Source organism: Phyllostomus discolor, chromosome 10 (assembly GCF_004126475.2).
Source record: "Phyllostomus discolor isolate MPI-MPIP mPhyDis1 chromosome 10, mPhyDis1.pri.v3, whole genome shotgun sequence".
In the NCBI taxonomy this organism is placed as follows: Eukaryota; Metazoa; Chordata; class Mammalia; order Chiroptera; family Phyllostomidae; genus Phyllostomus; species Phyllostomus discolor.
This window is the reverse complement of record NC_040912.2, coordinates 66,538,865-66,566,740: the sequence shown is the minus strand read 5'-3', so window position 1 is coordinate 66,566,740 and position 27,876 is coordinate 66,538,865. Positions and strand designations below refer to the sequence as shown.

The 27,876-nt window shown below is 34.7% G+C and overlaps 1 protein-coding gene across 1 annotated transcript; it reads right to left on the bottom strand.

Annotated features, from left to right (window-relative positions):
• Positions 1-3,879: 3,879 nt before the first annotated feature.
• On the bottom strand, positions 3,880-10,049 carry LOC114507316 (cell division control protein 42 homolog). Its single transcript, XM_036010273.1, is given in 3 exon segments — positions 3,880-3,983; positions 3,986-4,399; positions 9,962-10,049. Coding segments are annotated over 3 exon segments (606 nt in total).
• Between the last annotated feature and the right edge of the window lie 17,827 nt (positions 10,050-27,876).

The window sequence follows — 27,876 nt, the reverse complement described above, 5'->3', positions numbered from 1 at the left end:
TGAATATTGTACTATTTTTTCATCCTTGGGATGAATCCCACTGGTCACAGTGTGTGCTATTTTTAATGTATTGCTGGATGTGGTTTGACAATATTTTGTTGAGGATTTTAGTGTCTAAGTTCATCAGTAATATTGGCCTATAGCTTTCATTCTTTGTTGTGTCTTTATCTGGTTTGGGGGTTAGGATGAAACTGGCCTCATAAAAAGGGTTTGGGCATCTTCCCTCTTCTTGGATCTTTTGGAATAGTTGGAGAAGGATAGGGGTTGGCTCTTCCTTAAGTGTTTTGGAAAATTCTCCTGTGAAAACATCCAGCCCAGGGCTTTTGTGTGCCAGGAGTTTTTTGATTACTGCTTCAATTTCATCTGCTGTTATTGATCTGTTCAGGCTTTCTACTCGGTCCAATTTTGGAACATTATATGTTTCTACAAATTTGTCCATTTCATCCAGGTTTTCAAATATCATGGCATATAGTTATTTGTAGTAATTTCTTGGAATCCTTTGTATTTCTGTGGTATCAGTTGTAATTTCTCCTCTTACAGTTCTGATTTTATTTGGTTCCTCTCTCTTTTTTCCTTTTTTAAAAAATTATATCTATTTTTTTATTTTTTGATACTTTATTGATGTTCAAGTACAGTTGTCTTCATTTTTATTCCACCACACCCCAACACCCCACCCATCCCCACCTCCCACCCTTGAACCTACCCCCTTTGGCTTGGTCCATGTGTCCATTATACATGTTCCTTGATGGCCCTTCCTCTTTTATCCCTTTTCTCCTTCCTCTCTGGTTACTGTCAGTTTGTTATTGAAACATGAATTCAAAAGAACCTACGCATGTCTCTTTTTTTCTTAATGAGTCTGGATAAAGCCTTATCAATTTTCTTTATCTCCTCAAAGAAACTTCTCCTATGTTTATTGATACTTTGAATTGTTCTTTTAGTCTCTATGCCATTTAATTCTGCTCTGATCTTGATTATTTCCTCCCTTCTACTGGCTCTAGGCTTTGTTTGTTGTTGTTCTTTCAGTTCTTGTACATGTAGGATTATGTTGTTTATTTGACCTATCTATCTATTGACCTGTTTCTATCTTCTTTACGTAGGCCTATATTGTGATGAACTTCCCTCTTAGAACTGCTTTTGTTATATCCCATAGTTTTTGGACTGTTGTGTGTTCATTTCCATTTGTTTACAGAAAAACTTTTATTTCTTCCTTGATCTTATTATTGACCCATTCACTGTTTAATAACATGCTATTCAGTCTCCACATCAGAGACTCAGGGGTTTGATTTTCAAAATATATAAAGAATTCAAGTGACTCCATACCAGGAGTACAAACAATCCAGTTGAAAAATGGGTAAAAGACCTGAATAGACACTTCTCCAAGGAAGATATACAGAGAGCCCATAGACATATGAAAGGGTGCTCAGCATCATTATCCATTAGAAACATGTAAATTAAAACTACAAGAGGATATCACTACACACTGGTCAGAATGGCCATCATAAACAACTTAATAAACAAAAAGTGCTGGAGAGGTTGTGGAGAAATGGGAACTTTAGTACACTGTTCATGGCAATGCAGACTGCTTCAGCCCGTGGCAAACTGAATGGAATTTCCTCAAAAAAACTAAAAATGGAACTTCATTTTGACCCAGCAATTTCATTGCTGGGATTATACCCTAAGAACTCTTAAACACCAATTCAGAAGAAGGTATGCACCCCAATTTTCACTGCAGTGTTATTTACAATAGTCAAGTGCTGGAAACAACCTAAAATCTCAACAGTAAATAAGTGGATCAAAAAATATGGGTACATTTACACAACAGAATACTATGTAGCAGGAAGAAAGAAGGATCTCCAACCTTTCACAACAGCATGGATGGAACTGGAGAGTATTATGCTAAGTAAAATAAGGCGAAGCGGTGAAGAACAAATACTACATCATGTCACCTATAAGTGGATCCTAATCAACAAAACAAAAAAAGAGCAAAATAGAACCAGAGACTTTGAAATAAAGAACAAACTGATAGTGACCATAAGGAAGGATAGGGGGAAATAATGGGAAATAAGGGGAAGGGGCAAGTCAAGGATAATTAATAGAGGAATCATGAGCATGGACAAAGGGAGGATTGATGTGGGAGTGAGGGGGCTGGGACCATGAAGAATAATGGGAAAAAGGAAGGACAACTGTAACTGAACAACAATTTTTAAAATATCAATATTTTTAAAAAAATTAATTATAAGTCTTTTACCTTCCCCTTTGAGGTATAAATTTTTAAGAGATTTTTTCTTTGTTGGTTTAACATATCTGAAAATAATGCACATACAAAGCATTAAGACATGAGAAAATATTGGTTCAATACTAATGAATCTACAAAAATTGATATTTGGGGAAGGTGGAGAAGATAACCTAAACATTTTTAAAAACTGGAACTGAAACCAAAATAGGCTGATAAAATCCCTAATAACACATATGAAGAGTCATTATAAAATTCCATAATTTTAATTAAAGTAGAGATCCTCAATTGGCTGCTCTATTGCTCCTCATGCAAAACAGATAAGAGGATTCTCTTGCCTGGTGCCCATGTTGTTAAATATTTTCCCTATCCCCACTCCATACCTAGCTTTTCAAGAAGCAGGTCTAACTCCTCAAAGCTTTAAAGAGGATGTGAATCATTCTACAGATATCTATCTTCTAGTACCACCCTTCATACCATATTTTGCAGTGTATATATTGCAGTTGGCGAAAGTTGTTGCCAACTTTTTAGCGAAAAATAAAGGTGCATGTTATACATGGGTGGTACCTGAAACACCTTGTATCTGTTCTTGTGTTTTATAATTAGTTGTTACAAAAAGTTTCTTGTACCATTATTAAAAATAAATTCCAAAATTTATTTGTAATACAAAAAACAAGTATCTAAATATAAATAAATAAATAATTGAATTAAAAATTAAAACAAAATTTTTTTTCCTAAAAGTTTGGGCCAAAAATGTGGGTGCACATTATACATGACAAAATACAGGTATATAGCAAGTCTTCAGCTGTGTTCTAGGAACACCATATCATACACTGTTAAGCTGCACATCTGTGCTAAGCACATAAGACAATGAATGACTGACAGGGAAAAAGTGGATTTTGAAATTACATACTAAATCCATTTGGTGTATTTCAACAGGTGCCACATTCTCCCTCATTTAATAGTGAAAGAAGTTCCACCTTGATGAGTTCCATCAAATACTAAACCCACTCAAGGGTAGAGTAGAAAGACAACTTGCAAAAGGAGTATGTTATTGAATGAGGCATCTACTATACTACTTCCTATAGGTGCCAGATGGGGAAAATGTTTTCTAAACTAGATCTAGGATGTAAAATATGGAAATACTCCATCCTTCTCCTCTAAAAGATAGTCCAATGGTTAATAACCTTTTAAAAATGACTAAATAAAACAATACAGCACAAAATAAACATAAACCTCCTGTATACCCCCCAAAATACCTGTATGTCCCAGATTACTCTCCAGAGGGGAACCCAGGAGCAGCTTCCACATTACCTAGTTTGTTAGAGTTATCACAAGCATGACTTGTTTTAAAATAATAATTTAAAAATTGAAACAACAAAACAAACACTAGTACTGATCACTTTTCTCACAATACAGAATTACTCAAAATTAACTTGTATTGACAGGGGGAAAAAGGACCATACCTATGGTCTTTTTCTCACATGAGGGTCTATGGGTAGTTGAAGGACATTTGTCATTATTACAGAAAGAGTAATAGTAACAGTTCTTAATTTTTAATATGTACTTTGATTTAGACATTGCTTTTAGTATGGTGTCAAAACTGGCTGTGGAGAGAAGTTCATAGCAGCACACAGCTTTGTCAGTTATGGAAACTCTAGGGCAGCCAATGTTGCATTGGCAAATTCATTCTTTAGGCCTTTCTGGGTGAGTGCAGAACACTCCACATACTTGATGGCCTTCAAGCAGGGTTTCCAGCAGTCTCTGGAATGCTAGGCTTTGGTCCATTCTTGGCAAGTGTCTCAGTAATAGAGGGGTCATCTCTGAAATCAATTTGGATCCCAACATGCAGGAAAGTAGTCTTTGAACAGTGGTGAATTATGTGAGGCAACCACTTATCTTTTACATTTTGAAATTTGAATGGAGAAGCCACTAAAAGACAGACTAGAAATGAATTTGTTTGTAGATAACTCAGTGGTCGTAGTCTATCATAATCCCCTTGCCCTGAAGCATCAAAAATTTCCAGAGGATATGGACTTTTTCTCCACCAATCATAACTGCAACTGTAGTTGTCAAAAACAGTTGGTCCATATTTGGATGGAAATTTATTGACTGTGTAAGATATGAGGAGACATGTTTTATCAATGGCGGCATCACATACAACAACTCACTAATCTACACTGCTGAAAAACTTTCTATCCAATTTATATATTTTGATTCTGATAATTCTCTGCCAGGGTCACAGTGTAAATTTTTTTAGTTTCTTGACAATTTTACAACTGAAGGCTATTTTCTTTCTCCTATCCTCCTTTCTTTTCTTTTTTTTATTGTTGTTCAAATACAATTGTCTCCATTTTCTCCCCACCATGGCCCCCCACCCCACCCATCCCCACCTCCCACCCTAGAGCCTACCTGCTTTGGCTTTGTCCATGTGTCCTTTATACATGTTCCTTGATGGGCCTTCTCCTAATTTTCCCCATTATCCCTGTCTTTCCTCCACTCTGGTTACTGTCAGTTTGTTTGTTATTTCAATGTTTCTGGTTATATTTTGCTTGCTTATTTATTCTGTTGATTAGGTTCCATTCATAGGTGAAATCATATGATATTTGTCTTTCACCACCTGGCATATTTTACTTAGCATAATGCTCTCCAGATCCATACAAAGGGCTTGGGAACTATCTCTTTGAAATGTAATTATTGAGAATAGTAGTGCCCCAATTTCCCAGTTTCTGTAGGAGAGTACATGCTTAACCTCAGAGAATACCTTGTTCCAAGTTTCAAAACTATTTCAGGTCATAAAGATACCAGAACGTTTACTCTTGCTTTGAGTAAACCCAATTAACAAACACAAAAGCTGAAGATCTCCCTATCATTCAAGATCTTAGAGTCTCTACAACATTTTACTTCAGTGGAGTTGACTTCAGATTTTGGTATCTCTCCTCTATTGTAATAATCTTAAATAATCTTCTCCCCCTGCATAGCAGAGTACACGAGAAATTTTGCCTTGAAACAACCTATGGCAAAAATTATCAGGATTGATGGACCAAACAGGATTATAATTTAAATAAAAATAAAACTAAATTTAATGGGATAAGGAATGATAAGGGATAAATGTAGCAAAAACAATTAGTCAAAAATTGACAAAGTGGAGTCTCTAGTTACAAAAAATATATAAAAATAAATTATTTAGGAGAAGAGTTAAATGTCACAATAAATAACAGCCTCAGAACAAATTAGAGAAAAAGGAAAGAGGAAGAAACTTACCATGAACAATATCATTAAAAAATTAAGAGTAGAGAACATAAAATAAAGAAAATATAGAGGTACAAGTGTCAACACCCTAAAGATAGGAACACCAGGAAAGGAAAAAGCCCTCAATATTATTGGAAATATATAACAAAATAATAGCTTAAAAATGACATAGGTCTAAAAAATTAATAAAACTATTATTCATCCAAAGATAATTATAAACACAAGAGAAAAATCTATGAAATACTTATACACACAAATTACATGGAAAATTTTATGCCAATGCAGTGTTTACAGAAGAAATAGAGTGTTGAATACATTATTTATTTAGAAAACCAGAAGTTTATTTTTAATTTTTAACTTTTTATTTCTTTTTATTTTATTATTTTTATTATTTTTTAATTGTTCAAATACAGTTGTCTCCATTTTCTCCCCACCATTTTCCCCCACCTTATTTATCCCCACCTCCTACTCTCAATCCTTTCCCCATTTGGCTTTGTCTGTGTGTCCCTTACACATGTTCCTCAATGACCCTTTCCCTCCCACCCACCTCCCGCCCCCAGCCCCTCTGGTTACTGTCAGTTTGTTCTTTATTTCAATGTCTTTCATTATATTTTATGTGATTGCTTGTTTTGTTGATTAGGTTCCACTTGTAGGCGAGATCATATGGTATTTGTCTTTCACCCACTGGCTTATTTCGCTTAGCATAATGCTTTTCACTTCTATCCATGCTCTTGCAAGGGGTATGAGATCCTTCTTTCTATTGGCATAGTATTCCACTGTGTAAATATACCATAGTTTTTAATAAATGGATCAAAAAACTGTTGTACGTTTATACAATGGGCAATTTTCAATGCATCATCAAAAGGGTTGTTAAACATAGTGATTACTGATAGTCAGAAAACAATGAGAAACAATACAGGATTGGTACATATTATAAAAGTTTTGGCTGAATTTTGTTCAAGGAATCATTGCTAAGTAAACAAGCATTAGTGTTGAAAAGACTAGCATACTACAAAACAAGTGATACTCCTATATATTTAAAGCTTTGTTAGTTTAAATAATAGGTATTTCAAAATTCTTTGTAATTCTTCTGGCAATAATTTTCAAAATTTATTTTTCTACACATATATGCTTAACCTAGACTTCCAGAGGAAAGTATTAGTTTGAATATTTCAGGTGAAATAAATTGTTCTTGTAATTTTTAAAGTATTTTAACCAAAAATCACTATATCTTAGTTTTATTACACTAAAAGTGTTAATGCATTTTAAATTTAATTGTAATTTGATGTGCCAACACAGGGTCAAAAATAATCCTGCTTAAAACAGCCAAGAAATTGAAAGAATTATATTTAACTTGGAAAACAAACTATAGCTGATAAATTTAAAAAGTTGAATAAATAATTGGCATATGTATACAGGTGTCTCTGACTTTTTAGTTGTTTTTTTATTTATTTTTAAATTTATAATCTAAAATCCACTATTTTTGTGGTTTTGTGAATCTAAAAAAATATGTATAGATCCCTGTAACTATCAGTACAATTAGGAACACTTTCAAATTTCTCTTCCCCTGATGAGCTCCATTCTGCTGCCATTTTAACCTAACCCTCCTCATTTACCAAGAGTTGGTCAGTTCTTAGTCACTATAATTTCATTTTTTTAAGAGTGTTTTCCTCCTTATCATATGATTATTTCAGACTGTATACTTTCTTAGGAGACATAGTCCATAACTGTGTTTCAGTTCACAATGAAAAATGTGTTATGTGGACGATTTTCATCTAGTCCACGGAAGCATTTTTCTGAAGTGTGTGCCTACAGTCTTTTCCTTTTTCATCTTAAGGATATTCTCATGGAAAAAATATAAGAATAAGTTCCAAGTTTATGACCAAGTGCCTTAACTTTATTTTATTTAGTATTTCATTTAATCTAGTAAATAAAGATAGGCAAACATGTTTTTTTTTTTTTCTGTTAGGAAATATTTACTTCTTTTCATCTTCCATGGAAATAGACTATTTCTTGCAAATATGTCTTATTTATAGGATTCCATATTTATATTTACCTCCTCTATTCTTCAAAGCTAAATAAAGTATGGAGATTATCCTGATAACAATCCCTGCATGTCATCTCTACCTTTATGAATATGATATCCCACCTGAGGTTATGTCAGTCCCTCTCATGAAAGGTATTTTGTTGGATCCTTCAGACAGTCCACTGTGGCTTCTGTGGTATCTCTCAGTTATTAGTGATCTTATTATATGTTGGTTTAAGTAATATGTGATCTCTTAGCTTCCCTAGAAATAGTTTGAGTTGTTTCTTGTTCTCCTTTTATATTTTAGATAATTTATGAAAAAAAGAATGGAAGATAGGTTAACTTTATACGCCAATCTTCAAAGTGAATGTATCAGGTGCAGCATTTGTCCAAATAGCTTTCTGTCTACTTCCAGTTTTTTCACAAGGACCTGAAACTCAAAGAAATACCATCTATATGATATATTGTGGCTAGGTATGAAAACTCAGTTCTTAATTACAACACAATCCTTTTATGCTCGGGGCTAATATTGTTTTCAGGAAAAATAACTATAACATATTCAATTTCATTTAGTGAATTTTTGCAAATACTAGGCTCTCATGCATTGTTTTCTTTTTAATCAAATATACAACTAAGGGAAAAAAAGTGTGTTCATAGAGGTATCTCTTCCTCTTACTAATCTGGAAAGTAGAGCACCAATTTAATTTTCCAAACATGTTTTTCAAAGCACATAGATAGGGTATACTTTAAAATGCACTCTCTAAAGCCCAGTCTGAAGCATTTTATCATAATTAGCTCTCTTGTTCATTCATACTATACAGATGAATGCCAGAATATTCAGAGCTTTTTAATTAAAAAGTGACTCTAAGTGATATATAATAACTAAGCAGATGACACACAATAATTGGATCATTATCACTGGTTCTCCCAAAATGTTTTAAATAAATGCTGAAATGTCCCCCAAATCCTATTTGTAACAATATATACAATAAGAACTAACTTGAATTAATAGAGATCATCACAGCAATCACTTCTCTTTCAGAAAAATTATGTGGTTTTTAGATAATGTATGACAAAATCCATAATGAATTCAAAGAATTCACCTTTTATATTAATTACATGTATTAAAATTTTAAGTAAATTTATTTAATTATAAATTCACAGATGGGTGTTTTTAACATAAATCGTTTAAAAAGTTCATTTCTGCTCATGCAGAATTCGATTTTCTCATATAAAACCATCCCCCCTTTTTAATTTTTTTTTTTACTTTGAGAGCATTATTAAAGCTGGGGACAGTGGGACAAGAAAGAGGTTAGACTAGATGAAGACACAGGAGAGCCTAAGTGGGGCTGCTTTGGCTTCATGAAAAGTCAGAGGAGAGAGAAGCAACAGGAGAAAGTTTAGGTGGTCCTGCTTTAGCTCTCTAGAAATGCTGCAGGAAAGAAATGAGCCTAGATGGGGCTGCTTTGGCTCACTTGGAAGTCTGTGAAAAGGAGGCCTTGGAGACAGGTTTAGGTGTTTAATCTGGGGCAAGCTGTTGCTGCCCATTGCTCTCCCATTTACAATCTCAAAGGGACACTTAGAGTCCAGGAGATGCTCCCCTGAGAAGAAAGAAAGGCATTCCCCCAGGATGGATTGCATGCCAGCACTCTCATACTTTTAAGATCTGATTTTATAAACCTAATGTTGGGGGAATGTTACTGTAAAACAGTAAGTTGGAGCACCAGGGGCATTTCTGTCCATTGACCAAGATGGTTGCAGGGGAAGGTTTTTACAACAGGCATACCAAAACTAAAAATATGAATCAATGGGACCCAAGTATATGCAAAAACCTAGAAAGACCAATGGATAGAGCCTGAGTGCACCAAAAGCTAGAAAGTAAAATGGATAGTGCCTGAGCATGCCAAAAGCTAGAAAAATGAATGGATTCAGTCAGAACACACTGAAAGCTAGAATAATGAATGGTGGGGCCCCCAGTGTACCAGAAAGCTCTAAACATGAATGCATAGGGCACCAAGAGCACTAAAACCTAGGGAGAAAAAAAAAAACAGAAAAAAGTAACTATCCACTAACTATCCCTATAAGAACTATGGATTTGAGCAAAAAGAAGAGATGGTATTTGAGATGGGGGTCCACCATTCTCCCAAGTTGTGCAGCAACTTTTGTACTACCACCTGCCTCACAAATTTGGCTTTTGTGATAGTAGGCAGGCAAAACTCCATTCTTTTGTTTGATAACAGTTTGGCAACCCAGATGGGACTGCATGTATCAGTCCCAGAATTCCTGGGCTCAGATTCCAGCTGCCTGTGACAGACTGAACCCAACAGTGGTACTGAGGGGTTTTCTCAGTCTCAGGGAATTTCCCTTTACTCCTAGTTAAGGCAGGAGCCACCTGAAACACCTGGCTGGTTCTGGGGAAGAGACAAGCTCCAAGACTGGGTGAGTCAAACAAGCATACACATCAAGGGTCCTCCATTCCTGCTGCTTGGCCTTTACTTTATGCCACTTGGGCTTCATGCTACCTGGGCTTTGTACCATCTTTGCTGTGTGCCACTTGCATCCAGGTAGGACCATTTGCATTACTGGTTGTGAGGTTAAGTCTGCCACTTAGGCTTTGTGCCACATAGACATTGTGCTATTGAGACAGTTGGATACAACTAAGACTGTTTGTGGTACTAATTGGAAGGTAATCAATGTTGTTTGAGCTTCATGCCACTTGGACTTTGTGCCATTTGGGTCCAGTTAGGACTATTTGGGCCAGGAGATAAGACACTAAGATTTGCCTGTGAGCACTCATTTGTAATGATGGAATTGTGGATTCAAGTTTTTACACATTCCTACTTTGTCTGGGGCCTTGTTATGACTATGGTTTTAGGTTTTGACTTTAGTACCATCAGGGTTTGTTCTTATTTGACTTCTAAAGAGAGCCCACAGGACAAAATTTTAGCAGATTGGTCCATGTAGAGCTATCAGAAATGTCTAAGAAAGAATTTGTTTCTTATTGTAACACTGCCTGGACTAAGCATACTTTAGACTATGGGGGAAAAATGGCCCCTAAATGGTTCCCTAAATTACTTCACCATCACTTAGTTGGGATTGTTTTGCCAACTCTCAGGGAAATGGCACAAAATCCCTCATGTTCCAGCATTTATGTCTTTCCACAATAAGTATTTGGCAAAGAAAGGGAAGCACTTAATGATACAGAGTAGAAAGTGGGCTTCCAGATGCCACCTTGATAGTAAGACATAGAAGGAAAAGGAAAAATATGAAATGAATCTCTTTAAAGCTTTAAACCCAGGGGATACAGGATTAACTACAGGAAGATTTCCCATGTTACCACCCCCACTGCTAGATATCTCTGAAATACAACCTAGAGGGGCAACATCCCCTCCCCCATATGAAGAAGGAATGGTCCCTGCTTTAAAGACTCAGCAGGGCACAAAATTTGACCAGAGAACACCTCTATCCAGATTAGGTCAATTCACTTTGAAGAAATATCTTATTGGTGGAATAAGTTAGGATAGCCAGCCTGTTTGCCACTGCTGAGCCCATACTGGGTTTCCCACTTTAGATTTACCAAACTGGAAGAATACCAACAACTCATATAGGGAAGATCCTCAGAAAATAACAGATCTTATCATCTCCATTTTTGCCGCTCATCATCCAAACTGGGCAGATGTACAAACTGTTAATGCCAACTAAAGGCAGCTAGTTGTAAATAAGACTAATGAAGAGGCTCATGGCCTCCATAAAGAGAATCTTAATAGGATCCCCAACTTAAGATGTTATGATTCCCTTGACAGAGCCCAACTGGGACCCAAATACTGGGGACCTAGCCTTTTTAGAGAATTACAAAAAGGTGCACATTATAAGGGCTAAAGAAAAGGGTGCATAAGCTGAAGAGCCTGAATATAATAGGGCCATTTAAGAGAAACCAAATGAAGAATGTCCTAAGTTTTTAGAAATGCTCTATCAGGCCTATTGAATGCACAGTGATGCTGACACACAGTCATCAGAAAATGTTTGGATGTTAAACAATGACTTTCACTAAGCAAAGTGTCCCCAATATCAAAAGAAAGCTCCAATGTTTAGATGAGACTTTGGAAGTGATTCCCTCCCAGCTGGTGTATCTAGTTTTTAAAGTTTGCCATGCCTGGTAAACAGGAAATTAAATCAGGCCACTATTTTCTTAGAAATAGTTCAGGGAAACCAAAAGGAGATGTGGGACCTGAAAGGAAAAAGAAAATACCTACTAGCGACAATCAATATGACCATTACCAAAAGGATGGTCATTGGAGAAAAGCCTGCCCAAAACTCAAAAGGAAAAAGAGAAAGGATAAAAACCCTCGGAAAGAAATGTTAGATGGAAGGAATTGGCAGATGGCAGGGCACATGTGAAAATATCAAGCCATTTTACTAGACAACCTAAATGATGCCTTGCAAACCACCACTGCTTTGTACCCAGCCACCCTCCACTCTCACTGAGAGGAAGGCTCAGATCTGCAGTGTGATTGCTTAGAAATCATTGACCAAACTTATTTCATCTAACCAGATCTAGTAGACCAGCCAATGACAGAATCTGACTGTGAATTTACATACAGATTGGGGCAGCTTCATGGAGAATAGTTAGCAATGAGCTGGGTATACACAAGGGGGATGCATAGTGATGAATAGTCATTATACACAAGGTAATAGAAGCCCAAGCCCTTGCTGTAGGAACCTTGACACAAAAGGCTGAACTGATAGCCCTCACCACAGTCTTAGAATTATCACTGGGAAAGAATGTTAACATCTACACTTAACTCTAAATATGCCTTAATGGTAGTCCATGACCATGGGTCAATATGAAAAAAAGAGGGCTCTTAAACTCAAGAAACAGGATATCAAACATGCAAAAGACATTTTAAAGTTGCTAAGGAACTGAATCTTTCAAACCAGGTTGCCATAATGCACTGCCCAGGATACGAGAGTAGCAGTTCCCAAACAAACCAGAAAATCCAAATTGCCAATAAAGCAGCAAGACAAGCTACGCAAGGACCAGCCGTTCTTGGGGTTTTCATCCCCCGCCTGGACTTGTCAAAATTTAAACCCCATTACACAGAACTATATAAGTAACAGCCCCATGAATAGGGATTATCTAACCCTGGCTAGTCTGATTCTATATGAAAGGTCAACCTGCATGTTATGATCTTCCTGCCTGAAGCTCTAGTATATCTCATCTTCAAATACCTTCATGAATGAATCCATTATGAAAGGGATGCTGTAATAAACTTAATTAGGTCACATTTGAAGAGACCAGTCAGAAGATTATCCAAGCCTGTCATTATATATGTGCCCAAAATAATCCTAAGAAACAACATGCCTCAACAAAAAATGGAGTGCAATATAAAGGAATATGCCCATTTCAAGATTGGCAAGTTGACTTTAAACAGATATTCAAAATGGGAAGAAACTTTAAATTTTTATTAGTTTTTGTGGATTTTTTTATGAATGGATAGAACTGAGAAGGCAATGATGGTAGCAAAACTTCTACTCAATGAAATAATTCCTAGATTTGGATTTCCCTACAGCAAAGTAACAAACAACCATCATTCACTTCAGAAATCTCCCAGAAGATAGGACAGCCATCACAAATTCAATGAAAACTATTTGCATCTTGGTGACCTCAATCTATGGAGAAGAGTGAGAAAATGAAACACACAATAAAGAAAGCCTTGGCAAAACTATGCCAGGGGATACATTTGAAACCCTGGACCAGATAGTTTCACAGGATAATTCTACAAAGCATTTAAAAAAGAGCTAACCCTTATCATCCACAGACTATTTCAAAATATCCAAAATGATGGAAGACTCCCAAACTCTTTTTATGAAACCAGTGTCATCCTAATCCCCAAACCAGATAAAGAAACAACAAAGAAAGAAAACTTCAGGCCAATATTGCTGATGAACATAGACACTAAAGTCCTCAAAAAAATATTGGCAAACCTTATCCAGCAATAAATTAAAAAAGATACACGATGACCAAGTGGAAGTCATCTCAGGGATACAAGGATAGTACAATATTCACAAATCAGTAAATGTAATACATCACATAAACAAAAGCAAAGACAAAAATCACATGATCATATCAATAGATGTGGTAAAAGCATTTGATAAGGTACAGCACCCATGCATGATAAAAACACTCAGCAAAGTGGGAATAGAAGGAGCATTCCTCAACATAATAAAGGCCATATATCAGAGACCTACAGCGAACATCATACTCAATGGGCAAAAACTAAACTCTTTTCCAATAAGATCAGGATCAAGACAAGGTTGTCCACTTTCACCACTTCTATTCAATATAGTATTGGAAGTTTTAGCCACAGCAATCAGACAAGAAAAGGAAATAAGAGGCCTCCAATTTGGAAAGGAGCAAACAAAACTGCCATTGTTTGTATGTGGTACCTAGAAAATCTTATAGACTCTGCCCCAAAACTGCTCCACTTAATAAAAGAATTTGGTAAAACAGTGAGATGCAAAATCAATATCCAGATAGCAGAGGTCTATTTTTATACCAACAATGAAACAACAGAAGCAGAAATCAAGAAAAAAATCCCATTCAATATAGAAAAAAGAAAAATAAAATAACTAGCAATAAACCTAACCAAGGAGGTAAAAGACCTGTATGCAGAAAACTACACAACACTGAAGAAAGAAATCAAGGAAGACACAAACTAAGGGAAACATATACCATATTCATGGATTGGAAGAGTTAACAACATGAAAATGTCCATACTACCCAAAACAATTTGCAGATTCAATGCAATACCTATTAAAGTACCAATGGCATGTTTCACAGACTTAGAACAAACACTTCAAAAATTTATATGGAACCATAAACAACCCTGAATGCCTGCTGCAATTTTTAGAAAGAAGAGTGAAGTAGGAGGGATTACAATACCTGATATCAAACTGTATTACAAGGCCACTGTAATCAAAACAGCCTGGTACTGGCATAAAAACAGGCACATGTACCAATGGAACAGAACAGAGAGTCCAGAAATAAACCCAAGTCTTTATGGTCAATTAATATTTGACAAAGGGCACAGCAACATAAAATGGAGTAAAAATAGCCTCTTCAACAAATCGTGTTGGAAGAACTGGACAGCTATGTGCAAGAAATGAAACTTGAGCACCAAGTTACACCATACACAAATTAAATTCAAGGTGGATAAAAGATTTAAATATAAGCTAGTCACCATTAAACTCTTAGAGGAGAACATAGGCAGGAAAATCTCTGATATTTCATGCAACATTTTCACTGATGTGTCCCCCAGAGCGAGAAATATAAAGGAAAGTATAAACAAATGGGATCTCATCAAAATAAAAATCTTCTGCATGGCTAAAGAAAACAGTATAAAAATAAAAAGAGAACCAAACATATGTGAAAACTTATTTGCCAGTGACACTACAGAGAGGGGTTTAATATCTGAAACATATAAAGAACTTACATGATTCCACTCTTAGAAGACAAGCAACCCAATTAAAAAATGGGCAAAGGATTTGAACAGGCACTTCTCCAAGGAGGACATACAAAGGATCCAGAGACACATGAAAAGATGCTCAGTATCGCTAGCTATCAGAGAGATGCAAATTAAAACCACAATGAGATACCACTTCCCACCAGTCAGGATGACCATCATAAACAAAGCAACAAACAACAAGTGTTGGAGAGGTTGTGCAGGAAAGGGGACCCTAGTACACTGTTGGTAGGATTGTAGACTGGTACAACCACTATGGACAAAACAGTATGGAATTTCTCAGAAAACTAAAAATGGATCTGCCTTTTGACCCACCAATTCCACTGCTAGGATTATATCCTAAGAACCCTGAAACACCAATCCAAAAGAACCTATGTACCCCAATGTTCATAGCAGCACAATTTACAATAGCCAAGTGTTGGAAGCCACTTAGGTGCCCATCAGTAAATGAATGGATCAAATAACTATGGTACATTTACACAGTGGAATTCTATGAAGCAAAAAGAAAGGAGCCCCTATCCTTTGCCACAGCATGGATGTAACTGGGAAGCATTATGCTAAGCAAAATAAGCCAGGTGGTGAAAGACAAATACCATATGATCTCACCTTTAACAGGAACCTAAACAACAAAACAAAGAAACAAGCAAAATATAACCAAAGACACTGAAATTAAGCACAAGCTGACAGTGGCCAGAAGGGAGAGGGGAGGAAATTTCTGGGGAAAAGGGGAAGGTTTTGCAGGAACAAGTATAAAGGACACATGGACAAAAACAGGAGAGTGGATGGAAACAGCAGGGAGGTGGGGAAGACTGAAGGTGTGGGCTGGTATGGGAGTAAAAGGCAGAAACTGTACTTGAACACAATTTAAATTAAAAAAAAGAAATTATCATGTGGTTTTTGCCTTTTATATTGTTTATGTTGTGTATTATATTTATTGATTTGTGTATATTGTAACATCCTTGCATCCTGGGAGAAATCCCACTTGATCATGGCGTTTAATCTTTTTAATGTATTGTTGGATCAGGTTTTCCAATATTTTGTTGAAGATTTTAATGTTTAGTTTCATCAGTGATATTAACCTGTAGTATTTTTTTTTCTTTGCTGTGTCGTTATCTGATTTTGGGTTAGGATGATACTGGACTATTAAAAATACTCTGGAACTTTTCCCTCTTCTTGGATTTTTTGGAATAATTTGAGAAATTTAGGGGTTATCTCTTTCTGAAATGCTCCGTAAAATTTTCCTGTGAATCCAGCTGGCTCAGGAGTTTTGTGCACTAGAAGTTTTTTGATTACTGCTTTAATTTCACCAACTGATATTGGCCTATTCAGGCTTTCTGCTTCTACTTGACGCAGTTTTGGAGGATTATATGTTTCTAGAAACTTGTCCATTTCACCCAAGCTGTCAATTTTCTTGGCACACAGTGGTTCATAGTAATTTTTAATGATCTTTTGAATTTCCTTGGGATTGGTTTTAATTTCTCCTCTTTCATTTATGATTTTGTTTGTTTGCAACCTCTTTTTTCTTGATGAGTCTGGTTAAATGCTGGTCAACTTTGTTTATTTTTTCAAATAATGAACTCCTGGATTTATTAATCCTTTGGGTTGTTCTTTTAGTCTCTATATCATTCAGTTCTGCTTTGATGTTTATTTCTGTACATCAGCAATAAAATATCAAAAACAGAAATTAGGAAAAAATTCCATTTACTATAGCAACAAGAAAAATAAAATACTTAGGAATAAACTTAACCAAAAAGGTAAATGATATAATACCTACACTCAAAAACTGCCCAACACTGAAGAAAGAATTTAAGGAAGGCACAAATAAATGGAAGCATATGCCATGTTTATGGACTGGAAGAATCGATATCATCAAAATGTCCATTCTACCCAAAGCAATCTATAGATTCAAAGCAATCCTTATAAAAACTATCTCATATTTTGAAATATTTAAAAATTTTCTCAATAATTTATTTAAAAAATTTATGTAGAACAATAAAATACTCTGATCAGCCTCAGCAATTTTGAGAAAGAAGAATAAAGTAGGAGGAATTACAATATCTGATATCAAACTATATTACAAGGCCACTGTAATCAAAACATGTAGTACTGGCATAATAACAGACACATACATCAATAGAACAGAATAGAGAACCCAGAAATAAACCTATGTCTCTATGGTCACTTAATATTTCACAAAGGGGACAGGAATATAAAATGGAGTAAAAATAGCCTCTTCAATAAATGGTTTTGGGAGATCTGGACAAGTATATGTAAAAAAAAAGAAATTAAACCAACAACTTACATATACACCAAAATAAACTCAAGATAGATTAAAGACAAATATAAGTCAAGACATCACAAAAATCCTAGAAAAAAACATAAGCAAAATATGAAATATCCCACAAAGCAATGTTTTCACTGATATATTCCCTAGGGCAAGGGATATAAAAAAAAGAATAAACAAATGGGACTACATCAAACTAAAAAGCTTCTGCATAGCTTAAGAATACACCTTAAAAATGGAAAGCGAACCAGCTGTATTTGCCAATGACACCTGAGACAAGGGTTTGATCTCCAAAATGCATAAAGAATTCATATGACTCCACACCAAAAAGATAAATAGTCCAATTGAAAAATGGCCAAAGGACCTGAACAGACACTTTCCCAAGGAGGACATACACAGGGCACATAGACACATGAAAAAATGCTCAATGCACTGGTCATTACAGAGATGCATATTAAAACCACAATGAGATGCCATTTCACACTGATCAGAATGGCCATCATAACCAAATAAACAAACAATAAGTGCTGACAAGGTTGTGGAGAAAAGGGAACATTAGTATACTGTTGGTGGGAATGCAGACTGGTGTAGCCACATGGAAAACAGTATGAAATTTCCACAAAAAAACTAAAGATAAAACTGCCTTTTAATCCAGCAATCCCACTATTGGGGTTATACCCTAAGAATCCTGAATCACCAATTCAAAACAACCTATGCACCCCAATTTACAGCATCATTATTTAAATTAGTCAAGTGCTAGAAGCAGCCTAAGTGCTCATCAGTAAATGAGTGGATCAAAAACTATGGTACATTTACACAAAAGAATACTACACAGCAGAAAGAAAGAAGAAACTCCTACCTTGCATGAGAGCATGGATGGAACTGGAGAACATTATGCTAAGTGAAATAAGCCAGGCAGTGAAAGACAAATACCATCTGATCTCACCTATAAGTGGAACCTAATAAACAAAACAAATAAGCAAAATAGAACCAGAGGCATGGAAATAAAGAACAAACTGACAGTGACCAGAAGGCAAGGGTAGGGAGATACCAGAGGAAAGAAGGAAAGGGTCAAGCAAAGAACATGAATAGAAGACTCTTGGACACAGACAATGGGTGGAGATTGACTGTGAGAGTGTTTAGTGACAGGCTAGAGGTGACCAATGGTGAAAACAGCCAGGTAGTTATAGCTGAACAACAATAATTTTTTAAATCATTATAAGAGAATATGTGCCAGTAATTACATAATTTAAATGTATAAACAAATTCTTACAAAGTCACAAACTACCAAATGGATTCATCAAAAAATAGACAATCTGCCTGTACATGTCTATAACAAATTAATATATACAACTAGTAATCACAATATTCCTACAAAGAAAAGTCTAAGCCCAACCAGTAAACTCTACCAACATTTAAAGAATTGATACCAATTCTTCATAAAATTTTCTAAAAAAAGATTACTGAACATTCCTCAACTCATTCTATGAAAACAATATAATCTTAATACTATAACCAAATATCAGAAGAAATCTACACACAATATTTTGTATAAGTACAAACACAGTCTAAAAATATTAACAAATCAATATATTGACAGATAAAAGGGTTATGTAATATGCCCTGGCTGGTGTGGCTCAGTGGATTGAGTGCAGGCCTGTGAACCAGAGTGATTCCCAGTCATGGCACATGCCTGCACTGAAGATCAGATCCCTGGTTAGGAACATGCAAGAGGCAACAGGTTGATGTATCTCTTACACATTAATGTTTCTTTCCCTCTTTTTAAAAAGAAAAAAAGTTAAAAGATAAATTCCATTTCTATGTTGTAAATGAAGAAACTGATGATAAAATTAAGAAAATATCTGTATTTACCATAGTATCAAAAATAACATACTTAGAAACAAAGTCAACAAAATAAGGGTAAAGCTTATTCTGAAAACTACAAGATATTGCTTAAATAAAAGGGTTTTCAGGAACTACTATAAAGGACACATGGACAGAATCGAAGGGGAGGGTGGAAGCAAAGGAGGGAAGTAGATTTGGAGGGGGTGGGGAGAAAATACAGACAACTGTAATTGAACAACAGTAAGATAATTTTTAAAAAGTTGAAGATCAGAGAAAACAAAAAGACATCCTATGTTCAAGAGTTGGAAGATAATGTAGTGATCACAGCAATATAGATATTGCTCAAATTAATCTATATATTTAACATAATCATATCAAATGCCCAATTTTTTCTTTGCATAAATTGACAATCTGTTATTAAAATTCCAAGAAATGAAAATTCAAATATCCACAATAGCCAAACAATCCTGTTGAAGAAGAAAAAAATTGAAAGACTCATATTTCCTAATTTCAAAATTAATAAAAATCTACAATTATCAAGATAGAATGGTACTGGCATAAGGACAACCTATTCACATTTTCACTAGGTTAAATATCAGGGAAATCAACTTGAGTAAGCAGGCATATTGAATATTAAGACACAGAATTAAAATACCAAATGAGAAAATAAAAGTGCCCCCCAAGTGCAGGAATAATCAGAAAAAATATATTATAGAATTGCTTTAAAATGTTTCAATTAATGTATTTTCATTCTCTTTCATCATTCAAAATGTACTAGAATACTTATAATTAATAGTAATGAAAATATAAAATGTATTTAATTATTGATGAATCAAGTCTTTCAATATCTCAGGATACTTCCAAATTCCTATTATATTTAGACTCTAATATTCCTCATAGGGTTAGCTCTTCCAGGACCAATGCAGAAGATTGATCTGAAGGGATAGAGGCTGTAGCTAAGTAACAAGAAGAGTAACCAGGGTAGGACAATCAAAGTTTAAATAATAACCTAGTCCAGGTTGTGGTGTCTGGACTGGTAATAGCATCAGCATCACCTGGAAACTTATTAGAAATGGTTAATCATGGGATACACTTGTGTGTTTTATATAACAAACCCTCCTCTGAGTGATTTAGACACACACAAAAATTGAAAACACCTAACGTAGGGAAATAATACAAGTGATGTAAGTGAGTCCAATTCCCTTACAAGTCATTCATTTAATTAATACTATAATGACTTTGAGTAATTTTCAACAACAACAACAAAAAAACTGCAGAAAAAGTGAAACAATTTGAAGTCAACAGAATTGAAATGAATAACCACATTGTAAAGCCAAAAGCAGAATTAATGTAGCTAAGATTGCAAAAAGCTTTATGATTGGGACAATGTAAAATTATGAAAAGTTTGCTCTATATCTGTGAAATATGTCATTAGTATTTTAATAGAGATTGCACAGAATCTATAAATTGCTTTGGGTAATATGGGCAGTGGGGCATGGTGGGGTAAAAATGGAAACAACTGTATTTGAACAACAATAATAAATAAATAAAATTATGAAAATTTATATGTAAACCATTATGCTTACCATCTCATTTGAAATGTTTGTCCATAAATAGCTAGAGAATATTCAGACCAACCAATACTGTTCCTTTTAATAAAGAACATTTGGTAGATATTTTTAAAGAACATTATCATTTTGAGGTATATGATATACCAGTACCACAAATACCCATGTCACAGATAAAATATGGCCAAAAATCTTTTGACTTTCTTCCTATTGAGAAATGAGATCTAGTTCTAGATGAATATGTGAAGACACAGTACTAGTTAACCAATAGAAAAGATGTATTACAATCTAGGCAAAAAAGCCAAAGAGGCCACCTTCACTTCCTGTTTCATGGTACTGTATAATCATTTTAGGAGACCTGAAGTTCTAAAAGTATCTGGCTATGCTAAAATGTCCTTGTATGAGAGGCTATGATATCTAGGTGCTCTGTTTAACAATTCCAGGTATGTCAAACCTACCAGCCATTCCCAGGCATAGAGGCAGATATATTCATGAAATCACCTTGAACACTCCAGACCAACCCATCCACTGACCAAATCTTACCAAGTGTCCTTAGTAGATAAAAATCATCATGTAGCTGAGACAGGCCCCAAGTTCCTGACCCACAAAGCTATAAGGTATGAAAACATGGTAGCTGTTTTAAGCCATAAGTTTTGGAAAAAGTTTTTACAAAGCAGTAGATAGCCTATGCACATAAATATCCTCATGTGAAAGCAAGCTACATCTTCTGACACATTGAAATTTGAAATTTCAGCATCTTTAAGAATGCTGTACTTTAAGGGATCTTAGAATGATACAAGGAGGTCCAGAATCATGCCTGAAATCCTGGCCTTCTGGTCATTTTATGTTCCATGTGCAAGAGCAAGATCCTACCAATACCTCTCATGACACAGAGTATAGAAATAGCTTTATTAATTCATGATAGTTTTGTTTCATGATAATCTGCCATTTAAAGGAAGTGGAGAAGTGCAATGGAAAAAGTTCAGGTAACCATAGTATTGCACCTTGTTTTTCATTTATTATTCATTGTTTGATTATGTGTGTGTGTGTGTGTGTGTGTGTGTGTGTGTGTTTACTTTCAAAGAAGAAACAGAGAAATGAGTTTAGGTGACTGGCCCAAGATGTAGTGAGCATTGATATTTTAACTCAGTACTTAATTTTATTTAGCATATTAACCTATATTAAGGTAACCAGAATCTTAAATTTTGCTACAATGTTATCCTTTTCTTTCTTACCTAAAAGATTATCATTAATCATCTTATTCTTGTTTGCTTTCATATGAAATCTATTTACATTGTCCATGGAAAAGATGTTATACTTATATACGCAAATAAAGGAAAGGGACATCTAATGACTAAACTCAAGAGCAGGCTTTAATAAGCAGGAGATATTTCTGCACCAGCTACTGAATTCAGTAATTATGTAGAGAAAGGAGGATTAACAGTTCTATGGATAGTCATTTGCTTCTTATTAAACAAAGGCCACTGAAGAGATCAACTTACAAAGCTAACCTTTTAAACCTAGACTTATCTTTTCAAGGCTGTGATGGCCTTTATGCTTCATTTCTTCTATAAGGTAGCCACAAACACCATGTTCTACATACAGACATGCCAATTAAGGGCCTCCAATTAGCAAACACTCCCTTATATTCTTCTGCAATAAGAATCTCAAATCTTTTTTTAGTTTCACAGGTTTTAGACTGGACTCAAGTTGCATTATTTAAAAAAGGCCCCCTAGTAACTTAGCAACTGCCAACACTATTTGGCTCGCAGCTTTGAGTGACACGCTGGCAATGGCATCCAGCTGCCAGGAGAATGGATACACTCTCTGAGTATATATTTAATTCTTTGATAATATTTTTCATTTTGTATGATCAATTATTTATAAGGCAGTAATTCATCTAAACTAAAATGAATAAATTTTAAATACATTCTTTTCATGGAACTAACACTGTTCATACCAACTACATAACTGGATATTATAATAATAAATATAAAACTCTAAGTATTTATGTATAATTCATATGCTTTCATCTAAGATCTTGAGAGAAACACTTATAACAGATAAATTCAGAAGTCAATCATACCAAAGACCTAAATAAGAGCTGAAAAAACTATGTTTCAGTCAAGGAATCAAAAGTATAATTTGGAACTTCCAAATTCTGATACTAAGTACTTTTCTATACCCTCAGTCACAATAAGTAAGATTTCTCTGGTTTTATATTTGTATAAATTGTCTAATAATATTTTATGATGGATATAGTTAATGGCTGCTTTAAGAATCAGATATAAACTCTTTCTGTTTCTTTAATGACTAAAAGTGGCAGAGCTAACCACCCTAACTTGCTTTCAAACTCTAGTGCCACCATATACCCCTTAGGCACAAGATGAAATTGGGCTCTTGATCCTTTCATGCATTTATAGACTTTAGTCTAGAATTCAGAAACTGTTTAAGATTTTGTCATTTACCTCCTTCTGTCATGATCCCTTACATTTCTGACATTTGGTTCTCCTTGAATATAACACCATAGTGTAATTTACATATGTACAACTTCTTTTTTTTTTTAAGATTTTATTTCTTTTTAGAGAGGGAAGAGAGGGAGAAAGACAGAGAGAGAGAAACATCAATGTGCAGTTGCAACCCAAGGCCTGAAACCCAGGCATGTGCCCTGACTGGGAATCGAACCTGCGACACTTTGGTTTGCAGCCCACGCTCAATCCACTGAGCTATGCCAGCCAGGGCTACATATGTACAACTTCTTAATACCTCTTTTAAGTTAGCTCTTTTCCCAAAACCTAATACAACTCTAGTATCTGGGCTGAAAATTTGGTATTATAAGGAGCAAGTAAGAGTAAGAATAATCAAAAAGAGAAAGATTGGTTTGTACCACTCATTGTTCTAGCTTCTTTACACTTGTCATCTCATCAATTCTCATGAAGTAGCTTCAATGTATCACAGTTCACATGTCTTACATATAGGGAAAGTAAGCTTCACTATTATAAATATTAACAAAAGATAAAGTGTAGATATACTCCCTTTATCAAAAGAGCAAAAACCCTACTTCCTTGGTGATTCTGGGAACATTGAACAATATATGAAGGTTGGATATAGAAAAATAACTGAAAAGTAGTACTTGCTTACTAAAAACTAAAATGCAAATTTATGTAACTTAATTAACCTGGCATTTTAATAACCACAGACTGATATTTGCAATCCTGCCTCAATCAAACATGAAACCCCAAATTCATAGAACTAATATGTGAAATTACACTAGTGAGTTATTAAGTGTAATCATTGAATACTAGGAATATAGCACTTTAAGAGGGAGTACTGAAAATCATTCCACTTTGATCATGTAGATGAAAAATAAAAAACCATCTTCCTGTGCATGGGATTAATTAATTAACTTTTGACTAGTATTAAACAACTCGCAATGTAAAATCAAAATATTAATTATTAAAATAGCACAATATTTTCTTATAAGCATGGAATTAAAATGTAGTATTTAGATACAGAATTTTCATAAACAGTTATAAATTCTAATATGTATAAACACACAACGTATATAATTGAGTGATATGTGTAAGTGTGAGAGTCAGTGTGTATTGACTCCTGAGAGCCAATTTTTAATCTTCAGAAAAATTTATTTTTTCATTAAAAGTAACTATTATGAAAAATTAAATTATATACACTTAAAACAAAATTTAGTGAATATGAAGATAATTTATGATAAATATAAATAATCTGATTATTTTTATCACATGCTGCTATTGCATAAATTCTTGAGGTTACTTGCATATCTTATATCTGTATGGCAGCAATACTATACCACAGTGCACTGCTGTACCTGTCTGTCCAGCTTTGTTCAGTGATGACATATTAGTAACTTGAAACTGGCCGTGAGAGGTGTATTTCAAATACCAAAATAAGCAAACACTAAAAATAAGGTTGTTTTCATAGAGAGTTAGTTATTGAACATTTATCAGTACACTGCTGTATATAGTTATATAATTATTTTCATGAATTCTCAATGACCACTATGTCAATAACAACACAGCTAATATATGAGCCAGGCAGATGGAGATGACATATGAAATTTAATAATGATGAAGCTCTTTTGCTGCAGTTGCTTTTAGATCTGCAACAAAATGGGTTTTCTAGTCCTATGATGTATATATAATTAGAGATTCCTGCTCCCAAACCAAATGACAACTGAAAACTATCCTTGAGCAATTACTCAGTCCCAAGTACAACCACCATGTTAGCAGACAAATCTACAGTTGTAGGAAAGAGAATAAAAGTACTGAGCCAAGAGTCCTATGAAACTTCTCCTGATATCATATAATCATTTAGTTTATGCTTGTCTACTTGTCACAGAAAAATACAAAACAACAATGGCTAAATAAGGTAGATCCCTGTATCACAACAGCTTATAGGAAAGTGTTTTATGATTGTTATTGTTCTGTTTAACTTGCTGTTCTACCACCCTGAAGAAGTCGTGGGCATCCTAAATATGATTCATAGCAGGACCACCACCTTATCTGCACTTAGCCAGCAGCAAAGAGAAAGAGAGAGAGAGAGAGAGAGAAGAAGAAGAAGAAGAAGAAGAAGAAGAAGAAGAAGAAGAAGAAGAAGAAGAAGAAGAAGAAGAAGAAGAAGAAGAAGAAGAAGAAGAAGAAGAGGAAGAGGAAGAAGGGGAAGAAGAAGAAAAGAAGGAAGGAAGGAAGGAAGGAAGGAAGGAAGGAAGGAAGGAAGGAAGGAAGGAAGGAAGGGGAAAGAAAGAAAAGAAAGAAAGATCACTCTTCCTTATAAGGAAACTTCCTAAAACAACTTTTCCCATTCCATCAGTGAAAACTTATCCACATAGCCACTATTGTAATAAAAAATGGCAAATTTAGTTTTTTAGTTAAAACACATTGATACCTGAGATAAATTTTATGTTCTGTTCCTCAAACTAAGAAAGAGAATATATGGAGAATCTTAACCATGTTTACCAATTACATAATTAACTGCATGGAAAGAAAGGTCAGAAATATCAGTGTAGTTGAATGTTACTCTAAACCCATGAAGTATGGTAAACCTTTTTATACCATCACCTATACTTTCTTACTTCTAGAATCTATTATTATGAAGACAGTGGAAATATCAGTCACAGAATATATATAATCAGCATACTAAGTAACTGCAGGGGATACCACAAAAAATTGAAAAGAACATATGAAAATTAATAACTGTATGTAATTAGTCATTGGAGAAGTAGGTAATTATGTATTCCTACAAAGCATTCCATATTTAACATAAAATAAATTAAATGAAATCTCAGTTACTGTGACTAATTTGGAAGAATAACCTCCGCTGTAGGAAAGCTAATATATAGTGTATTCTAAAGAAAAAATATAGTTTGATGATTCTAAAGTAGCAGTTGTCTCCAAAATTGTCTTAAAAAATTATGACCTCCTTGAGTCTTTAAGAATTTTCTGAAATAAAGAGACAGAAATAATCAGCAAATACACATATTACTTTTAAATAAATCTTATTTTCTGAAGAAACTGAAGGTGTCATCTTAAGTGGAGTAATTATTATTATAACATGCATTCACAAACACTTTACAGATAGTATAAGGTTAAGCTTCATTTTAATGCTTGTCCAAATTTCTGCAAATTCTGAAACACTGATGTTTGAATTTATTAATTTAAGACTTTAAATTCTAATTTTTGCAAAGACAGAGGAAGTTCCATAATCAGTAATGTACTTTTCAATCCTGATGAAATGCCTGAAAAAAGTACTGTGTCATTATAAAGTAATTTCAGCTAGAGGAGAATATTGAATGTGTCCTAATATCTCTTCCTAATGTGACTTTGTGGTACTTTTGTAAGCACCAATGCAGAGACACTTAATGTTATGTGATTAAGTTAGAATGTTTTAAACATTTTTTTTGAACTAGCAATAAATCAGCATGTTTCTAGATGCTGCTGAGGAAGCATAATCTACATCTACAAAAGAGAAGTTTTATCATTTGCCTGATATTACTCCCGAGCTATGAGATTCTCTTTCCTTTCAACATTAACATAGAAATCATTTTTAATCAGAGAAAATAAGCATGATAATGAAATGTAAGGCTGTATAGCTCATAGTAAATGTTTTTCCTAATGAGAACTAACTTCTGCTTATGTCAGATAATTTAGCTCTCAAAGCCATAACTGACTAAGACAAAAAGAAAGTCTAATTAAATCTATAATAAATTCCTCCAAGAAGCTAGAAAAAAAAATACTACTATAACCTTCATGCATTTTCTCATTGTTAAAAATGTCATAGTTTCTCTGGTGCCCCAAGCACATCCATGTCACATACCTCATCAATTCTCAGACTGTGTACAGTAATTCAATTAATATTTGGGATGATAGAGACACTAACAAAAACTGTACTTGATGTAGCTAAGCTCATTTTCTGAGCCTCCAAGGTTAAACTAGTCTAATGAAATGTGGTGGTGAATTGTAAATGATTTTTGTATCCATCCTTCTATCCTACATTGTTTGAAAGACTTGAGTGTCAACACTATCTTCAAGCTCACTTTTAATGACAGAAGCCATATGTAGAGTGAGACAGTTCATGCAAAAAACAGAGAACTAGGCAAACTACATAGTGTCATGAGGAATTATTAATTTGTTTTCTTGAGCAAGAGAACAGATAAACAGTTGGTTGCCCTAATCCACTGAGAGGTCACTAGGATGGGTTTCCTCCTTAAATGGTTTTCAGAACCGTAAATATAGTAATGCAACTTAAGTGTACTTAAAAAAGAATATACTAAGCATTAAGGACTTCCAGGCAAGATGGACACATAGGAAAATACACTATACCTCCTTACATAACCAAAAGAAAAACAACAAAAATTTTAGACAACAAAAAAAACAGAACTGACAGAAAATTCAACTGTATGGAAGTCTGACAAGCAAGGAGTTAAAGAAGAAACATTCATTCAGACTCTAGGAGGGGTGCAGATGAGCAGCTGGGGTGGAGAGGCCTTGTAGCAAGGTGGCAGTTAGCAGACTGGGCAAGAGGGAAGCTGGTGGTGCATGTAGATAAACCTGGAGGAACAACTGGGGAGCAAGACAGACTGTGCAACCAAGGGTTCCAGTGCAGGAAAA